The sequence below is a fragment of the Danio rerio genome, chromosome 3 (assembly GCF_052040795.2).
Source record: "Danio rerio strain M-AB ecotype USA chromosome 3, GRCz13ab, whole genome shotgun sequence".
In the NCBI taxonomy this organism is placed as follows: domain Eukaryota; kingdom Metazoa; phylum Chordata; class Actinopteri; order Cypriniformes; family Danionidae; genus Danio; species Danio rerio.
Window position 1 is genome coordinate 62,651,764 of NC_141023.1, and position 21,221 is coordinate 62,672,984.

The window sequence follows — 21,221 nt, forward strand, 5'->3', positions numbered from 1 at the left end:
TTTTATTAGTTTTGAAAATTACATTTCTTAACATCAAACAGTAAAAGATCTCACACTCGAATCAAAACTGTATTTTTATTTTATCATTGATGTACCTGTTTAAAGTTAAGCCATTTTATTTCTGATATATTGAAAGGAAAGGTTTAAAACCATCTGAAACAAATGACAAATGCCACTCGATAATGAATAACAACAACTTTTAAAAAAGGAGACTTCATTGAATTTAGTGGATTTGATTGAACTAAATTTAAATGAATATTAAAATGATGGTAGGAAAGCAAATCTCAGAGCATTCATATATACTGTGGACGGACAACAAATCTGAAGCTGTAGTCATCTGGACAGGGGTTCGGCAGACCCATACTGCTGTTAGTTGGAATCACTGCCATGTCGTTTTTAAATTCTTGCACATGGAAGACATTATTCTGATTTTTACAGGTAAGAACCAACCTGCTGTTGTAGCGAATGGTGCTGGAGTAACTGTACTGATTGCCATATCCAAAAAACTTTGCAACAGGCAAAGTATTACACAAAATACCAGAGTTAGAGCATTCCTGGCCAGTAAGAAAAACTTGGGCTTGCCACTGGACCTTCTGATCTTTGTATAGAACACTAGGATGTGCAGGAGTGGAAAAAGACTTGATTCTATTGTTTCTGTAATTATAATACGGGTTACTGACAGTTGTGTCATTGATGCATACACTCCACTCATCTCCTGTGTAGATTCTAGGTAGAAACTCACTACTTGTGTTATCTATTTGCTTCCTGATCTTAGAGAAGGGAAGAGCGTTGAACTGAAATCCTCTGAGCAGTCCAGTCAGATACAGTGTCTCATTACTCTGACGGAGAGCACTTGAGGAAAATTGCATGTCATAGAGTTTATCCACTGGGATTAAGAGGAAGCGGATGTGATTCAGGAGGCTGACCTGTTTATCTGAACTAATCTGGTCACCTTTGTCTTGAATCCATCTTTCCAGAGCTTCAAGAAGTAAAGCTTCATCCTCCACAATCAGGTCTGAGCGCTGCAGCAGAGCATCCATCATGTCAAAGGAGACGGTGCTCCACACTGGAGAGCTTATGAGGAACTCGCAGTTCCAGGAAAGATACTGGAGAACGTTCTCCTGGAGGACAAGGTCACCTGTGCGCACGCCATACTCGTACATTGACACCTGCGTCTGGAAGGTGTTGTCTTCAGGAATGAGTGCAGTTAAGACCCTGCCAACATCCTCCATGAGCTTCTTCACTCCAAAGATGAACGCCAGCTGATGGAGACACTGAGCGGATGTTGTGGATACATCAATCTGACGAGTGTATAAATATCTAAGCAAAAAAAGAAGATATTATTAGTGTCTGTGTACTCTGACAATGAGTGTTACATTATATACAACAGTCAGAATAATTCTTATGCTTCCACAGACCCCTGCCATGTGTTGTTCCTGTTTTGCGTCCCCATTTGTTCTGTTTCTTGTCATTGTTAGTTTGTTTGTTTGTTATTTACATGATAGAGTGAGAACATATTACATCAATGTGTAATTACTGCCCTTACTTCACTGGCTTCCCGCTTTCTCGATAAGTAGAGCAGGGTTTTGAGTAGGGTAGGGGATAATAAGTTTCCCCCCAAAGAGTTCAAGAGTAACGTATACTCATTGGCATTAAACATAGTGTGACAACACTTTGTCATGATTGTGGTGGTGATGTGTGGCATGATGTTTGTTCCCAATCACCTTCTGTGACAAAGACCAGACAGAAAAAAAGGATTTGCTGCTTTTATTTTGGATATCCTCCATTAGATTTTTTTTGCATGTAGCATGGAGATCAGTCCCTCAAAGGCCACACTAAGAACTTCATTTTTCTGGTGATTTCACCACCTTCATCACCACCGTCATCCAGCCCTGTCTCTACTGGCCCCTATAACCCCCTCATCTCAGCCTCAGCCAACTTCACCTTCTGGTAATGATTATTCTTGGGACTTCTAGTCACCAGTGCACTCCCCCTGTCTGCATCTTGGCCCTTCAACCTATTGGCTCCATACTCCCTTGTCTTTATTTGTGGCTCACCAGCTCCATCAGGCTTCCTCTTCTCTTCGGCTCCACCTTGGTCAGTTGTGCACCTGCATCCACCTCTGGACTTCTCTAGCCGTGGCTTGTCCCCTTCTTGCTTCCTGGTACCATTGGGCTATTCCTTCCCCTTGGCTCCACATCGGCCCTCAGCCTCTGCCTTGGCTGTCACCCTGGCTGTTCATCTCCTATTCCCTCAACTACACAATGGGCTTTGTCATGGATGATCTCTGGGTTCCTGTCTGGCTCCTCCTTCCGTCAGCAGAACACAAACAACAAAAATCTGATAGAGCTGCATTCATTTAAGGCACACAACATGGATCCTCATTAACCCCTGGAGAACCGTACGGTTCTGTTTAATTTGCTTGGTAAAGAGACTTTTTGTCACAAACACTTAAAATCCATTACACATTCCAGATTGAGCAGCAGGCATGTTAACACTGAGAAGAAACAGAACCTGCTGAGGAGAGAGCTATTTTGTATTTAAAAAGTGGTTGGCTACTCCACTTACAACTTCCTTGCCGCCCTTTGGTACAAATCCATGAAGAATCCTCCATTGCTTTTCTTCTACCTGCCACTTCAGAGAGTACTGAAGAAACAGTTACTTGCTTGCATTTACGTAACAGAGTCAAGTGGGATGAGTGACTAACCCTAACCACCTAAAACCACCAGACTTATTTGTCCTTCTCTGTTAATAATCAACCACACACAAAAAGACAAGAGCAAGATGCCATAGGCCATAGGAGAAATGGTCGTACCCAACTGAGCCTGGTTTCTCTCAAGGTTTTTATCCTTCACTTTCACCAATTGGTGAAGTTATTTCCTCGCCGCTGTCGCCACTGTCTTGCATGGTTCGGGACTTGTAGAGCTGCGCATCGATGGATTTGCTCTTCAGTGTTTCGACTCTCAGCAGTGAATATTAAACCACACTGAACTGAACTTAAACTCTGAAAACTGAACTTATACTGTTTCAATTCACTATGATCTTCTATGTGAAGCTGATTTGACACAATCTACATTGTAAAAGTGAAATAAAGATGAATTGAAATATATTTTTTTTTTTGTCAATTTAGCAAGGTAGTGTTTCAAAGGAGTGGTGAAGAGCTGCGGAATAATGGTAATGGTAATATACATACAATATAATTTCGTTTCTGTGGGTACATCAGCATGCATCACTGGCCTTTGAGGTGTAATTAAAGGTGTCTCTAGCAAATAATCCAGTAGCTCAACATCTTATAGCCATATGGCTGGATGATTGAGAACCAGTGTTGCCAATAATTTGTGAAATATACACTTTTGCATCTGTGTGTGAAATGATTTGAATCAATTCATGCTCATTTTAACAGCCAAACTTTATACATTTTTAAAGATTGAGAAAATTCAGTCATTGTGCCATAAACAATGGATGTTTTTGTGTTTGAATCTTCAATTTTAAGATATGCAAAGGGGTTGCTCTCACTGATCATTTAATACAAAATGAAACTTTTCTCTTAACATTGCAAACTTGTTCGAATAAACAAAAGAGTCTTTTGTTTAATTTTAAACTAGATCCATAACATTAGATTTCAGTTCATCCTATTAATAACAGACTTTCGAGTTACCTGACGAAAGCAGAGGCATGAGAGTGGCATGTCAGGTTGATGTCCACTGTGAGGTTTCTAGAGTTGCTTGTTATGTTTAGCTCTGGATAAATCATGAGGATCACACGGTGTACACAAAAAGTCAATTCAGCCTCTTCACTGAGATCTCGTACAGTAATGGTGAAATCACAACCATCTTCACTGTCAAACAGAAGACCGAGATCATCTGACAATCCCAGACTGTTATCCACAGAGATCTGACGATTGCTGGTTGTGTTTGTACCTGAAAAGAAAATGCAAATAGACATAATTAACAGAAATGCAGGTTATACGGGAACTTCTGTGCATATTTATATTTGGCGTGTGACCAATTAGTCTTTTGCATGTCTACAATAAACTAGAGGTAAACATGACACAGGGAGTCCATAACAAACTTCACAGAACACACATCAAGTGATTTACATTCATTTATTTTCTTGTCAGCTTAGTCCCTTTATTAATCCAGGGTCGCCACAGCGGAATGAACCGCCAACTTATCCAGCAAGTTTTTACACAGCGGATGCCCTTCCAGACGCAACCCATCTCTGGGAAACATCCACACATGCACATACATACATACACTACGGACAATTTAGCCAACCCAATTCACCTGTACCGCATGTCTTTGGACTGTGGGGGAAACCGGAGCACTCAGAGGAAACTTGCAGACATGCAAACTCCACACAGAAACACCAACTGAGCCGAGGTTAGAACCAGCGGCCCAGCGACCTTCTTGCTGTGAGGCGAATGTGCTACCCACTGCGCCACTGCCTCAAGTGATTTACATGTTAAGTCAATGCAAACGCGCTAATAGAATGGCGCTAATAGAATACGTGTGAATGGTGCGGCGCGAACGACGCGAATTACGCGGTGCGAATGGTGCGATACGTGCAAATGGTGCAGCGCGGATTGAGCGTTTTGAACGTTTGAAGTGCTTAACACACGTTTCGCGTGAATCGCTCGAAATTGAAAATCGGAACTTCTGTGGACATTCGCACCGCATTTACCAATCAGGAGCTTGCTCTTGTGGGGGCGTGATTGTGATATACACCTGTTGTTGGTTTCCCGGGGGAAATCCTCCAGCCGACACCGACAGAAAGTTCATCTAACTGGGCTCGGCTCAGTCAGAAGCACCGGTGAAAGCCTCCATCATCCAAGTTAAGTTTCTGGAGGAGTTTATGAGCTCATAGAGCTGGATGCACCTCTGAAAGGATCTAGTGGACTCAGACACAGCCCTAAATGTATCGACATCGTTTTTCAGCCTTTATAAAGTAAATAAACACTGATATTTTCTTAATAAAATCCATGTTAGCCATTTAGCAATGAAGCTAGAGTCACCGGGCAGACAGAAGCTCTGCTCATCACACGAATCCGCATCTGTTCTGCGAATGAAGCGGGGTTTGACGCGCGAATGAAGTGAGTAAATACCTATGTTCACGCGGCTATGCATGAATAGCGCAATTTATCCACGCGTTCCGTGTCTGGTGTTAACACAGCATAATAGTGTTGAATAGTGTGAAGTCAATGTGCACACCTGCATCAAATGAATGATTATAGTCCATTGAGGAAAACACATATAAGAAATTAATTTTATCAGGTAACCCCAATGCCTAGGAAACCTTAGACTGGTTGTCCTCCTTTCCATAGCCAAAACACTTTGTTATCAGGTTTGTTATCGAACAGGTTTACAACTTTTTGCTCGGAATAACCTTCTGTACACCAACCAATCATGCTTCAAAAGTATCTATTCTCCTGAGACAGCGCTACTATCAGCCCCTGAACCCCTGCAGATTGTTGAAATGGGTTCCAAATGATCAATTCTGATTTACTGGACCTGTCTCCTGCTTTTGATAGGGTAAATCAGGGGTCACCAATCTCTGTCCTGAAGGGCCAGTGTACCTGCAGGGTTAAACTTCAACTTGCTTCAACACACCTGCCTGGATGAAATATACCTAGTAAGACTTTGATTAGCTTGCTCATGTGTGTTTGATTAGGGTTGGGGCCAAAAATCTGTAGGACACCAGCCCTCCAGGAACAGGTTTGGTGACCCCTGGGGTAAATCTTCAGATTCTACCGTCCACTCTCTCTCAGTGGATATCACAGGAACCCCACTATGATGGTCTGAGTCTTACCTCACCTGCAGATCTTACAGGGTTACCTGGAGAGGAGAGATTAGCTGGTTGCACCACATCAGTGGGACCCATCATTCAATCACTGTCTTTCTTATCACTGTTATGTCATAGACACATAACTCTACTTTCAACAAGAAGATTCAGTGGCTGTGGATTCTCATAAATTCTCTAGATTCTCATTCACACTCCCTGGAGGATAGCTTGATATCTTTAAAAGATCATCATCTTAGTCTGGCAAAACAAACCTTCTGGTCTTTCCTGCAACTTCAGCTAAACAACTAATTTCTCCATCCAGCTGGGATCATTGACTATTACTCCTATAGTAGCTGGGATCATTGACTATTACTCCTATGGTAGCTAAGATCATTGACTATTACTCCTATAATAGCTGAGATCATTGACTATTACTCCTATAGTAGCTGGGATCACTGACTATTACTCCTATAGTAGCTGGGATCATTGAATATTACTCCTATAGTAGCTGGGATCATTGACTATTACTCCTATAGTAGCTGGGATCATTGACTATTACTCCTATAGTAGCTGGGATCATTGACTATTACTCCTATAGTAGCTGGGATCATTGAATATTACTCCTATAGTAGCTGGGATCATTGACTATTACTCCTATAGTAGCTGGGATCATTGACTATTACTCCTATAGTAGCTGAGATCATTGACTATTACTCCTATAGTAGCTGGGATCACTGACTATTACTCCTATAGTAGCTGGGATCATTGAATATTACTCCTATAGTAGCTGGGATCATTGACTATTACTCCTATAGTAGCTGGGATCATTGACTATTACTCCTATAGTAGCTGAGATCATTCACTATCACTCCTATAGTAGCTGAGATCATTGACTATCACTCCTATAGTAGCTGGGATCATTGAATATTACTCTTATAGTAGCTGGGATCATTGAATATTACTCCTATAGTAGCTGGGATCATTGACTATTACTCCTATTGTAGCTGGGATCATTGACTATTACTCCTATAGTAGCTGAGATCATTGACTATCACTCCTATAGTAGCTGGGATCATTGACTATCACTCCTATAGTAGCTGAGATCATTGACTATTACTCCTATAGTAGCTGGGATCATTGAATATTACTCTTATAGTAGCTGGGATCATTGAATATTACTCCTATAGTAGCTGGGATCATTGACTATTACTCCTATAGTAGCTGGGATCATTGACTATTACTCCTATAGTAGCTGGGATCATTGACTATTACTCCTATAGTAGCTGAGATCATTGACTATTACTCCTATAGTAGCTGGGATCATTGACTATTACTCCTATAGTAGCTGGGATCATTGACTATTACTCCTATAGTAGCTGAGATCATTGACTATTACTCCTATAATAGCTGGGATCATTGACTATTACTCCTATAATAGCTGGGATCATTGACTATTACTCCTATAGTAGCTGGGATCATTGACTATTACTCCTATAGTAGCTGAGATCATTGACTATTACTCCTATAATAGCTGAGATCATTGACTATTACTCCTATAGTAGCTGAGATCATTGACTATTACTCCTATAGTAGCTGGGATCATTGACTATTACTCCTATAGTAGCTGGGATCATTGACTATTACTCCTATAGTAGCTGAGATCATTGACTATTACTCCTATAGTAGCTGGGATCATTGACTATTACTCCTATAGTAGCTGAGATCATTGACTATTACTCCTATAGTAGCTGGGATCATTGACTATTACTCCTATAGTAGCTGAGATCATTGACTATTACTCCTATAGTAGCTGAGATCATTGACTATTACTCCTATAGTAGCTGGGATCATTGACTATTACTCCTATAGTAGCTGGGATCATTGACTATTACTCCTATAGTAGCTGAGATCATTGACTATTACTCCTATAGTAGCTGGGATCATTGACTATTACTCCTATAGTAGCTGGGATCATTGACTATTATCCTATAGTAGCTGGGATCATTGACTATTACTCCTATAGTAGCTGAGATCATTGACTATTACTCCTATAGTAGCTGGGATCATTGACTATTACTCCTATAGTAGCTGGGATCATTGACTATTACTCCTATAGTAGCTGAGATCATTGACTATTACTCCTATAGTAGTTGGGATCACTGACTATTACTCCTATAGTAGCTGGGATCATTGACTATTACTCCTATAATAGCTGGGATCATTGACTATTACTCCTATAGTAGCTGAGATCATTGACTATTACTCCTATAGTAGTTGGGATCACTGACTATTACTCCTATAGTAGTTGGGATCATTGACTATTACTCCTATAGTAGTTGGGATCATTGACTATTACTCCTATAGTAGTTGGGATCACTGACTATTACTCCTATAGTAGTTGGGATCACTGACTATTACTCCTATAGTAGTTGGGATCACTGACTATTACTCCTATAGTAGCTGGGATCATTGACTATTACTCCTATAGTAGCTGGGATCACTGACTATTACTCCTATAGTAGTTGGGATCACTGACTATTACTCCTATAGTAGCTGGGATCATTGACTATTACTCCTATAGTAGCTGGGATCATTGACTATTACTCCTATAGTAGCTGGGATCATTGACTATTACTCCTATAATAGCTGGGATCATTGACTATTACTCCTATAGTAGCTGGGATCATTGACTATTACTCCTATAGTAGCTGGGATCATTGACTATTACTCCTATAGTAGCTGGGATCATTGACTATTACTCCTATAGTAGCTGAGATCATTGACTATTACTCCTATAGTAGCTGGGATCATTGACTATTACTCCTATAGTAGTTGGGATCACTGACTATTACTCCTATAGTGCCTGAGATCATTCACTATCACTCCTATAGTAGCTGGGATCATTGACTATTACTCCTATAGTGCCTGAGATCATTCACTATCACTCCTATAGTAGCTGGGATCATTGACTATTACTCCTATAGTAGCTGGGATCATTGACTATTACTCCTATAGTAGCTGGGATCATTGACTATTATCACAGCATGATCAAGCAGGTTTGCACTTTACAACATTCAAAAAATCAGACCCTTTCTGAATGGTAATGCTGCACAAATTTCTTTTTTTTTATTTAAATAGCGAGACTACTGCAATGTTTTTCTGGCCAAACTCCTATCTTGTGCCCATACAGCTTTATAAATGATCCAGAAGGCTGCAGCTCTTCTGGTCTGCAACATACCCAAGAGAGCCCATGCCACACCTTTCTTCATCTCCTTACACTGTTTACCATTTTAAGCTTGCACCAAGTTCAAATCATTGATGCTGGCTTACAGAAGACACTGGCTCTGTACCCTCTTACCTTTATTTGATTCTTGAAGTCTAAAGGTTGATTTTTTTACGTTGATGCACAGCCCTACGCTGTGGCTGTCTGCGTCGCAGCAAAGAAACTCGACACAGAGGAAACTAAACACCTCACTGCCAACTAGTGTTTCGGAAGTGTTATTGCAGAGCAACAGAAACAGCGTGCATAAGTATAAATGCACGGCCACGCACGTTTCATGCTCCTTGGATCACGCCGATCATTTGACGCAGAAGTATAAAACAGGCTTAAATTCCCTTCAGGGGTCTCCAGTTGCTAAGTGAGCGCCATCTCGTGACACTATCACAGAGAGGCTCTAAGTCACTTTCCGAAACCTTTTTAGTCACTGTTCTTCGCTGGTGGCACAATCGTTCCATCTCATTTACTTTAAATGACTAATTCAATGGTAACATTCAATTGGCTACTTAAAACTTATCACTTCTGCTGGCACTTGAGCACATCTAAAAAAAAAAAAAGTCCTTTTCCAGTTTTTGTACCTACCTTACTTCTTGTTTTTACCCTAAAAACTATTATAACCTTTGTTTCTGTAGCACTTTTTGCCAATAGCCTCTTCATATTGAATCATTGAATGCTTTCCTCATCTGTTAGCTTATTTAATGGACAAAAGAGTCTGCTAAATGACTAAATATAAATGTAAATATTTCACCAAAATTATAAAATGGCTGTTTCTATAAATAAATTCAGGAGACTACAATAAATCATTAGAAAAATGTACTTATGAAAGGGCATGCAAAAACATCCCCATCTAGTGGCAGAGATGCGATGTAGCCATTTAAAGGGCACCCATATTCACTTTTCTGAGATTCAGAAGTATTACATATGCTCTAAATAAATCGTGCAATACAATAATCCTAACAACACAAAACATGAAAACAGTAAAAGGCCAAATCCATTTACACAATCAAACATTATTTCTTGATGATCCATTGTCTTACCAATCTTGCAGATCACTCCTGCATCCTCTTTATGTGTGCAGTCATTGACGCCCCAGCCTTTAAAGCTGCATTCAGACAATATGCTCTCTGAGCCTTTGCACATCATATCATCCAGCCAGATTGGACCGGAGCCTAAAAAGTACAACAGAGCATGAGCAGAACAAAATAGAACAGGACAACATCTTATCATCACAATTCTGAGGCCTAGGCAATTTAATAATGTTTTCTTTCACATTGCTCGTTATTTTTCCAAGATTTACAACTAATCATCAATTACAGGGGTGCCCAAACTCTGTGCTGGTGGGCCACTGAATACTTTTTGTTCAAATGCAAATTAAAACAGAGAAATATTTTATTTATTCTTATGTATTATTGTTTTTTTTTCTGTACTTACTTGGTACTTGTTATTTACTGCCAAACGGGCAGTGGCTTACTGACACCACCGAGTGCATTGCATGTCAACATATGTTGTCCAATAGATGCGTATGTTTTTAAATAACATAAATCTTCTATTGATTTTCAACAACATATTTCAGTGTGAGACTCAATTTATGTTATATTAAACCATTACAAGTCTTAAATGGCCATGAACGCCCCATCTTAATGATCAGTTTGTCAACTTTAACTGCAGTTTGGCACTTTCACTTTCAATTAGGAACATTTCTGCATGCTTCCCGAGACAAATGAAATATTGAATGCAAGGAACTGCTGGAAGAGTGTAGTTTTAATGGAATGTTTGATACCACACGGTGTATGGGAGAAAAAAAACCTGATAACTTCATCACTCTGTAGGTAGCGTCAGACTCAGAAAGTCATGTGTGTGTATTAGATATGGGTCGGTATAAGATTCTAATGGTATGATAACCTTGGATAAAAAAATCACGGTTTCACGGTATTGTGATTACTGCTCTAATATATATTCTTAAAAAATATCTGAGTAAAAAACATAAACTTTTTTTCATTTTAAACACAGTATATTTTATTTTGAGAAACATTTAAATTATTTTGGAACAGTAAACATGTCAAGCTAAACTAATTATTGACTTCCGCTCTCTTAATTTGTTTAAAAAACAGACATTTTACAATTTAAAAATGGCATCTTTGGATATCTTTTCTGCTGGAGATACTGTAAAAAAATGTAAATAAAAAAATCGTACACACACCTTAGGAACGGTATTGCAAAAAATGTTGACGGTTTTAAATCCTTGACTTTTCCAAACTGCGGTATACCTTAAAAACGATTATCGTGGATTCTTGCAAAAAAAACAAACTATTTTATTAAACTGGAAATCCCTAGACTCCCCATGTTTTAAAGCTTGGTTGGATGAATTGTCTCACGTCATACAACTGGAGAAGATACGTTCCCTGGAGCCCAAATGTCATCTGCAATTTCAAACTGCCTGGCAACCCTTTCTGGATTTCCTCAAAACTGAATAGTGCACTACTACTCTCATAGTAATGACTGAATTTACTCTGTTGTTAATTCATAATATTGTGTTGACTATGTTAAATGTCCCTCACTTATTCATTTATTTATGTAATTTTTTATTTTATTTATTTATTTATTTATTTTTTGGGCGTGGGGGGGTGGGTGTCCAATTTATTTTATTATTTTTTTTTCTTCTTATTTCTTCCTCTTTGTGTGTTGTCCTGTTGATACATTATGTAAAACCGTTAAAAAAAAAACATTATTGAGCCATACCTAGTGTGTATAGACTATCCTGTCACAAAATGAAAATCTTATAATATTAACGTACTGTAAACTCAATAATTTTGACTAAGGTCTGTCTTTAAAAACTGAAAGAGTACTGCTGATAATACGAACTAACTTTGCCATCTGAATCAACAAACAAAGACCACTGATGACCTAAACATGTCACGTTGTACTCGCCAGTACAGACATCCAGTCTAGACGCTGGATTACACACAAGGATCTAATCGGCGTGACGCAGCTTCAAAAATTCGTTTCAAACCGGAAGAACAAATTTGCTTTAAATAACGCAAAAACAACCAACTTTCACTTTTTGGTGATATATATGTGTCTCAATAGTCTTTTTAACAGTGTGGGACACATACAGTTGAATTATTAGCCCCCCTGAATTATTAACGCCAATGTTTATTTTTTTCACCAATTTCTGTTTAATGGAGGGAAGATTGTTTTAGCACATTTCTAAACATAATAGTTTTAAAAACTTATTTCTAATAACAGATTTATTTTATCTTTGACATGATGACAGTAAATAATATTTTACTTGGTATTTTTCAAGACACTTCTATACAGCTTAGAGTGACATTTAAAGGCTTAACTAGATTAATAAGGTGAACTAGGCAGGTTAGGGTAATTAGGCAAGTCAATGTATAATGATGATTTGTTCTGTAGATTATCGAAAAAAAATTAGCTTAAAGGGGCAAATAATTTTGTCCCAAAAATGTTTTTTAAAAAATTAATAACTGCTTTTATTCTTGCTGAAATAAAGCAAAAAAGACTTTCTCCAGAAAAAAAAAAATATTATCAGACATACTGTGAAAATTTCCTTGCTCTGTTAAACATCATTTAGGAATTAAAAAAATAAAATAAAATAAAATCAAAAGGGGGCTAATAATTCTGACTTCAGCAGTATATGACCGTCAACAGCTCAAAATATGTGTTTTGGTGTTTCGTGACCCTTTAATATCCAGGTTTTTCTTAAAAAACAGCACTAACCCCACTTCTAAATTGAATGCTTTTTTTAACCCAGAGTCCAAGCAGTATTTAAAATGACATTGCAGTTTAACAGTGTGAAACATCAACATATAACATTTAAATTCTCTTCCTCAGGCTGTGCTTGTACCTTCACCATATTGCCCTCCAGAGACAACTGATACGGCTCCAGGAAAACCCAGCTGACGACACACCACCTGCGCTTCGGCCAGATCCCATCCATCATCACAGACCGTACCCCACTGTCCATCATGGTAGACCTCCACACGGCCAGACGAGGAAAGACCTCCAACCAGTCTCAAAACACCCTTAGGCTTTGATTGCTCATCTGCCATATATGCCATAAACTTATTTAAGGGACTCATGAAAGAGTGCTCAAACAGCAACAAACAAAACCAAGTGAAATTAAGGTTTGACTAGCAACTTTTAAGGCATGCAAAAAGTTCCAATATTGGAAATTCATTCAATTTTAAAGCAGTTGCAAGTTTATTCTGTATACTAACCAAACAGAGTCCAACGCTGGGCCGACACATGAATAAGCAGAAAAGTCCATATAATATACTTGATCATATTTGCTTGAGACTCTTCGAAACAGGTCAACAAATTCTCGTTGATGAAAATATCTAGAAATTTGGGTCAAGCATTGTGCAATACAGAACACATGGTCTAGCTCCGTCCAATCAAATATGTGTAAACAAAATCAGATAACCTGACTTACATGTGCAAACAAAGCCCATTTCAGTGGCTTGAAGTCTATAAAAGAAACAAAAATGCACAAAGAGCAAAGAGGACGTTCTCAATTCCCAACATCTGTTGGAACAAGCCTGACTGTTTGCTTTATTATATATATATATATATATATATATATATATATATATATATATATATATATATATATATATATATATATATATATATATATATATATAATCTTATATAATACATCTTCATAAACGTTTAGAAATAAAGATACAAAGTCTCTAACTGGGCTACAAACTTTTTAAAAGGTGAGGTTTTGGGCCCCCACACAACACAAAATGTCAGCAAAATAGTCTCATTCCTTTGGGCTCCATTTTTAATGGTTTGTGCTGCAAAAATGTTTGGTTTTTTGCTGTTTGGGTTTTTGAGAGATTAAAATAATAATTGTAAGTCATTCATCGGCCACGCAGACCCCCAACATGCTCCAAATTGACCCAAAATAGTCTCGTTCGTTTGTGCTTCGTTCGTACTGGTGAAAGTTCTGTTTGTGCTGTTTCAGTTATTAAAATATCACACTTTTAATTATGGGCGATGACGTCACCATCCCCGCAACATGCTCCAAATTTAACCAAAATAGTCTAGTTCGTTTGTGCTTCGTTTGTGCCAGTGAAAGTTCCGTTTGTGCTGTTTCAATTTTTAAAATACACATTTAATTATGGGCGATGATGCCACCAGGCTCCAACATGCTCCAAATTTAACCAAAATAATCTCGTTCGATTGTGCTTTGGTTTGTGCTGTTTCAGTTATTAAAATATTACACTTTTAATTATGGGCGATGACTTCACCATCCCTGCAACATGCTCCAAATTGAACCAAAATAGTCTCGTTCGTTTGTGCTTCGTTCGTGCTGGTGAAAGTTCTGTTTGTGCTGTTTCAGTTATTAAAATATCACACTTTTAATTATGGGCGATGACATCAACAACCGGCCTGCAACATGCTCCAAATTTACCCAAAATAGTCTTGTTTGTTTGTGCTTCATTAGTGCCAGTGAAAGTTCCGTTTGTGCTGTTTCAGTTATTAAAATATTACACTTTTAATTATGGGCGATGACATCAACAGCCCCGCAACATGCTCCAAATTTAACCAAGATAGTTTCGTTTGTTCGTGCCAGTAAAAGTTCCGTTTGTGCTGTTTCAGTTATTAAAATATTACATTTTTAAATATGGGCGATGATGTCATCAGCCCCCCCAACATGCTTCAAATTTAACCAAGATAGTCTCGTTCGTTTGTTCCAGTGAAATTTCTGTTTGTGCTGTTTCAGTTATTAAAATATCACACTTTTAATTATGGGCGATGACATCAACAGCCCCGCAACATGCTCCAAATTTACCCAAAATAGTCTTGTTCGTTTGTGCTTCGTTCGTGCCAGTGAAAGTTCCGTTTGTGCTGTTTCAGTTTTTAAAATACACATTTAATTATGGGCGATGATGCCACCAGGCTCCAACATGCTGCAAATTTAACCAAAATAATCTCGTTCGATTGTGCTTTGGTTTGTGCTGTTTCAGTTATTAAAATATTACACTTTTAATTATGGGCGATGACTTCACCATCCCCGCAACATGCTCCAAATTGAACCAAAACAGTCTCGTTCGTTTGTGTATTGTTCGTGCTGATAAAAGTTTCGTTTGTGCTGTTTCAGTTATTAAAATATTACACTTTTAATTATGGGCGATGACATCAACAGCCCCGCAACATGCTCCAAATTTAACCAAGATAGTTTCGTTTGTTCGTGCCAGTAAAAGTTCCGTTTGTGCTGTTTCAGTTATTAAAATATTACATTTTTAAATATGGGCGATGATGTCATCAGCCCCCCCAACATGCTTCAAATTTAACCAAGATAGTCTCGTTCGTTTGTTCCAGTGAAATTTCTGTTTGTGCTGTTTCAGTTATTAAAATATTACACTTTTAATTATGGGCGATGACTTCACCATCCCCGCAACATGCTCCAAATTTAACCAAAATAGTCTTGTTCGTTTGTGCTTCGTTTGTGCCAGTTTGTGTTGTTTCTGTTATTTAAAATATCACACATTATTATGGATTTCCAAATAAATCAATAGATAAATCTGTAAAAAAAAAAAAAAAAAGAAGCAAAACCTAATTGGCATTTCATTTAAAAACACACATACAGATAATAAATTAAATTGTAAAATGTTTAACAAAATATCTTAAACTAAATACTGAATATGGAATTAAATGTGAATTAAACATGGAAACAAGAAAAGTAAAATGAAGATGAATTAAATATGGAAAGTTTACATGTAACTCAAGATCGTGCAGTTGACTTTTGTTTTAGAACTAAGGACATTCAGGTCAGGGATGCAAGAAAGGAAACAGAAAGCAGAAAGGAGGCATGAAGTTGAAACTGTGGAGCAAGGCTATTCTAGTAAACGAAACCTAAAACTTTGACTCAAAAATAAATAGAATAAAAATTTTTTGTAAACAGAAATAAAGTTAAGAATTCAGAATCAATAAAAAAATAAAACTAAATAAACCAACAACAGTCACTGAAAAATTACTGGCTTTTTTTTTTTTTTTTTTCCAGTGTTTTTTCAGCCAAACACAACAGTCATAAACATGTTTGTATACAAAAATATTTTCAAACGGAACATAAAGTGTTCAATCAAGAAATGTAAACTAGTTATGTTTTATTGTATGAAGGTATTGTCTTTAAAAATTGTATGAAGGTATTGTCTTTGAAAACCATTGTTCATTCATTCATTCATTTTCTTGTCAGCTTAGTCCCTTTATTAATCCGGGGTCGCCACAGCGGAATGAACCACCAACTTATCCAACAAGTTTTATGCAGTGCATGCCCTTCCAGCCGCAACCCATCTCTGGGAAACATCCACACACACACTCATACACTACAGACAAATTAGCCTACCCAATTAACCTGTACCGCATGTCTTTGGACTGTGGGGGAAACCGGAGCACCCGGAGAAAACCCACGCGAAGGCAGGGAGAACATGCAAACTCCACACAGAAACACCAACTGAGCCGAGGTTCGAACCAGCGACCCAGCAACCTTCTTGCTGTGAGGCGACAGCACTACCTACTGCGCCACTGCCTCGCCTGAAAACCATTGTCTCTGTTTTAAATCATTTTTACTTCTTTACATTTAGTATGTTTTGGATTTAGTTTCTGATCAAACAATTATTAATTCATTAATTTTCTTTTAGACTTAGTCCCTTTATTAATCAGGGGTCGCCACAGCGGAATGAACCACCAACTTATCCAGCACGGATGCCCTTCCAGCCACAACTCATCTCTAGGAAACATCCACACACTCATTCACACTCATACACTATGGACAATTTAGCCTACCTAATTCACCTGTACCGCATGTCTTTGGACGGTGGGGGAAACCTGAGCACCCGGGGGAAACCCACGCGAATGCGGGGAGAACATGCAAACTCCACACAGAAACGTCAACTGACCCATCCGAGGCTTAAACCAGCGACCTTCTTGCTGTGAGGCGACAGCACTACCTACTGCGCCACTGCGTTGCCACAATCAGGTTTTACTATTTGAGTAAATCAGGAGTTTCCTGGTTTTATACTCTGGGTATCTTGAACAAAATATGGGCATACATAACAGTTATATTATAATCGTGTACACAATGCCTTGTGATTGGACAACGTCTACAAATGGAGGGTGCTTATGACTGCCAACAGAAGGCTTATTGCAACAAATAGGTGCATTGGGAATTTTTAGTCAAATATAACGCACCCAATATCAATTGTTCAATGAGTATTTCTTCTTTTTTTTTTCAAAACAAGACAACACCACTGCTGTCAAAGGCTATGCAATAAATTCTAAATGTTTCTTAACAATTAACACTGATTAGACATATTAGAAAGAAGACTCAAACTCACAGAGATAATGAAAGAACCTTTTTATTTTGTCTTTGATGCGCACACTAAGCATGAAAATTAAGCATATTTATTTTTAATTAACAGTAATGAAAGGTTTAAAATCAACTAAAACAAATCACAGAAATCACTCAAGAATGAAAACGATTTTTAATACAAAGAGACTCGATTTAATTTAGCAGAATTGATTCAACTGAAACTCAAAGGTCAAATCGCTGAGCATTCAGATGTACTGTGGGCGCACGACAAATCTGAAGCTGTAGTCATCTGGACAGGGGTTCGGCAGACCCATGCTGCTGTTAGTTGGAATCACTGCCATGTTGTTTTTGAAGTCTTGCACATGGAAGACATTGTTCTGATTTTTACAGGTAAGAACCAACCGGTTGTTGTAGCGAATGGTGCTGGAGTAACTGTACTGACTGCTAGTTGCGAGGAATCTTACAAGAGGCACCGAATTGCATGAAATGCCACTATTTCGGCAGTCCTGAACACTACGGAAAACTTGGGCTTGCCACTGGATCATTTGCCCTCTGTACACAGCACTAGGGTGTGCAGGAGTGGATAAGTATTTTTCTATTCTGTTACTTTGGCCATACCTTTGGTCATATCCATACTGATAAGGGTTGTAATGTGGGTTATTGACAGTGCTCACATTCAAACCGAGACTCCACTCATCTCCAATGTAGATTCTGGGGATATAATTACCGCTCAATTTAACAACTTGATCTCTGATCTTAGAGAAGGGAAGAGCATTGAACTGAAAACCTCTGAGCAGTCCAGTCAGATACAGTTTCTCATTACTCTGCCGGAGAGCACTTGAGGAGAATTGGATGTCATAGAGTTTATCTACCGGGATTAAGAGGAAGCGGATGTGATTCAGGAGGCTGACCTGTTTATCTGAACTAATCTTGTCACCTTTGTCTTGGATCCATCTCTCCAGAGCTTCAAGAAGAACAGCTTCATCCTTCACAATCAGGTCTGAGCGCTGAAGCAGAGCATCCATCATGTCAAAGGAGACGGTGCTCCACACTGGAGAGCTTATGAGGAACTCGCAGTTCCAGGAAAGATACTGGAGAACGTTCTCCTGGAGGACAAGGTCACCCGTGCGCACGCCATACTCGTACATTGACACCTGCGTCTGGAAGGTGATGTCTTCAGGAATGAGTGCAGTGAAGACCCTGCCAACATCCTCCATGAGCTTCTGCACTCCAAAGATGAACGCCAGCTGATGGAGACACTGAGCGGATGTTGTAGAGACATCAATCTGACGGGTGTACAAATACCTGAGGTAAAACAGTTCAGACAACATCGGTATTTAACACTGATTGTACAGTCAAAATAGCACTTCTTAAAGTTTCATTGAGTTCTGAAGTGAAAGAAATATACCTAAGAAATCTCGGCACATGAGTATGGCAAGTCTGGCTGATGTCCACCGTGATGTTTCTGGTGTCATGTGTTAAGTTTAGCTCTGGATAGATCATGAGGATCACACGGTGCACACAAAAAGTCAATTCAGCCTCTTCACTGAGATCTCGAACAGCAATGGTGAAATCGCAACCGTCTTCACTGTCAAACAGAAGACCGAGATCATCTGACAATCCCAGACTGTTGTCCACAGACATCTGTCGAATGCTGGTTGTGTTTTTACCTTGAAAGAAAATGCAACCAAACAGATCAGGATAGCATAAATAAAAGAAACATGAGTGGACAAAAAGGTAACTCTCTTCTGAACTTACCAGGCGCGCAGATCACTCCTGCATCCTCTTTATGCGTGCAGTCAGAAACACCCCAGCCTTTGAAGCTGCATTCAGACAATAAGCTCTCTGAGCCTTTACAGTTCATATCATCCAGCCAGACTCGACCAGATCCTGAACACATCAACAGCATTTTGGCCAGAATTAGATATGGTCTTAAAGTTTTAAAGGTGGCAATCAAACTGCACAGTGGAGTTTGTACCTTCACCATATTGTCCTCCAGTAGCAACTGATACGGCTCCAGGAAAACCCAGCTGACGACACACCACCTGCGCTTCGGCCAGATCCCATCCGTCATCACAGACCGTACCCCACTGTCCATCATGGTAGACCTCCACACGGCCAGACGAGGGAATAACTCCAACCAGTCTCACTCTTCCCTCCTGCATTAGCTGCTTTGGTCGGTCTTCAGCCAGATTTTAAAATATTTAGGTTAAATAATGATAGTGTTAAACCTGTGAAATCCTGCTAAATTAATGCAAACAACAGTGTATGTTAAACTTATAATCCAACGGTTTACATACCAAACAAGGTCCGGCGCAGTGCAGAAACCTGAAGAAACAGTAGAGGCCACAGGAGCAACATGATGTCAGAAACAGCAACGACAAGGATGCAATTCACAACTGAATGACTTACAAAGCATCTTGGCTTTCCTTTAAATAACGGCCAAATCAAGTTTGCAATTGTGAAACTTTAACGAAACGCTGCGCAATCACATTTCTAGGACACCAAAAGTTTCGTTTCATGAAAATGTACAATTTGGGAAGTTTCGATAAGAACTGTTTGTCAGCAAAGTCTGGGTTAAGTTTAGCCACATGAGGTGTTAGTCAAACTAAAATCCCACAATACAGTGTTCCCCAAAACAATCACCAGTCACTTGCCCTATTGATAACCCATAATAACTTATGAATCTCTTTGCTGGCAAGTGAATTGCCAGAATAGGGGTTAGGTCTGCTTTCCTGGGGTCTGTAGAGCCTGTTTTCCCAGAGGCTGCTCCTGATCATTTGTTTCCAGTCAGTCTCATCTGTGTCTGGTTTCATTAACAGCCACTATGTGAAGTACTAGTTACACTAGATCAATCGGTGCCTTGCTTAAGGGACTCACCACTCTCAATACCCTGGCTGAGGTGAGTTTCTTGAGCTAGGCACTGATTGATCTCTCCCACCACCTTTAACCCTTACACCATCCAAGGGGCAGCTGTGGCCTAATGGTTAAAGAATTGTACTTGTGATCGAAAGGCAGAGGCTCAAGTTCTGTCAGGGTTGTAGGTGGTAACTCACCACCCTCAATACCATGGCTGAGATGAGTTCCTTGAGCAAGGGACCCATTGATCTCTCCCACCAGCTACAACCCTTACACCATACAAGGGGCAGCTGTGGCCTAATGGTTAAAGAATTGGACTTGTGATCGAAAGGCAGAGGCTCAAGTTCTGTCAGGGTTGTAGGTGGTAACTCACCACCCTCAATGCCATGGCTGAGGTGAGTTCCTTGAGCAAGGGACCGATTGATCTCTCCCACCACCTACAACACTTACACCATCTAAGGGTTAGTGTTGGACTTATGATAAGAAGGTTGCAGGTTTGAGTCCTGTCAGGGTTGTAGGTGGTAACTTACCACCCTCAATGACATGGCTGAGGTGATTCCCTTGAGTAAGGCATTGATTGATCTGGTGTAATTAGTTCTTAACATAGTGGCTGTTTAGGCAATTGTTTCCCAGGTGTTTGTGTTTACTCCTGTGTGTTTGTACTTGGATGGGTTAAAAGCAGAGCAGAAATTATTAGTATAGGTCACCATACTTGGCAACATATTACAACTTTTACTTACTTTTCAGATTAAAGTAAACCCGATCTACATTTTGGTAACTGAGTTCAAAAAGTTACAAGCTGTCTTCACCCAATAGTTCAGGGATAGTTTACTTAAAACTTGAAAATTCTGTCATCATTTACTCATGGGGTTGTTTCCTTTCTTCTCTGGTCAGCTTCAAGGCACTTTGAAGACCCATCTCTACCAGGGACAGTATGTTTCTGGGACCCTTCTGTTA

At 39.2% G+C, this 21,221-nt stretch overlaps 2 protein-coding genes across 2 annotated transcripts; both read right to left on the minus strand.

Moving 5' to 3' along the window:
- Nucleotides 1-56: 56 nt before the first annotated feature.
- On the minus strand, nucleotides 57-13,420 carry lgals3bp.2 (galectin 3 binding protein, tandem duplicate 2). The gene is given in 5 exon segments (NM_001017658.1): nucleotides 57-1,320; nucleotides 3,659-3,920; nucleotides 10,096-10,227; nucleotides 12,927-13,124; nucleotides 13,300-13,420. Coding segments are annotated over 5 exon segments (1,686 nt in total). The 5' UTR covers nucleotides 13,367-13,420; the 3' UTR covers nucleotides 57-293.
- A 4,015-nt stretch (nucleotides 13,421-17,435) lies between these two features.
- Nucleotides 17,436-19,792, minus strand: lgals3bp.1 (galectin 3 binding protein, tandem duplicate 1). The gene is given in 5 exon segments (NM_212873.1): nucleotides 17,436-18,710; nucleotides 18,814-19,075; nucleotides 19,164-19,295; nucleotides 19,384-19,587; nucleotides 19,706-19,792. Coding segments are annotated over 5 exon segments (1,719 nt in total). The 5' UTR covers nucleotides 19,767-19,792; the 3' UTR covers nucleotides 17,436-17,650.
- Nucleotides 19,793-21,221: the final 1,429 nt, after the last annotated feature.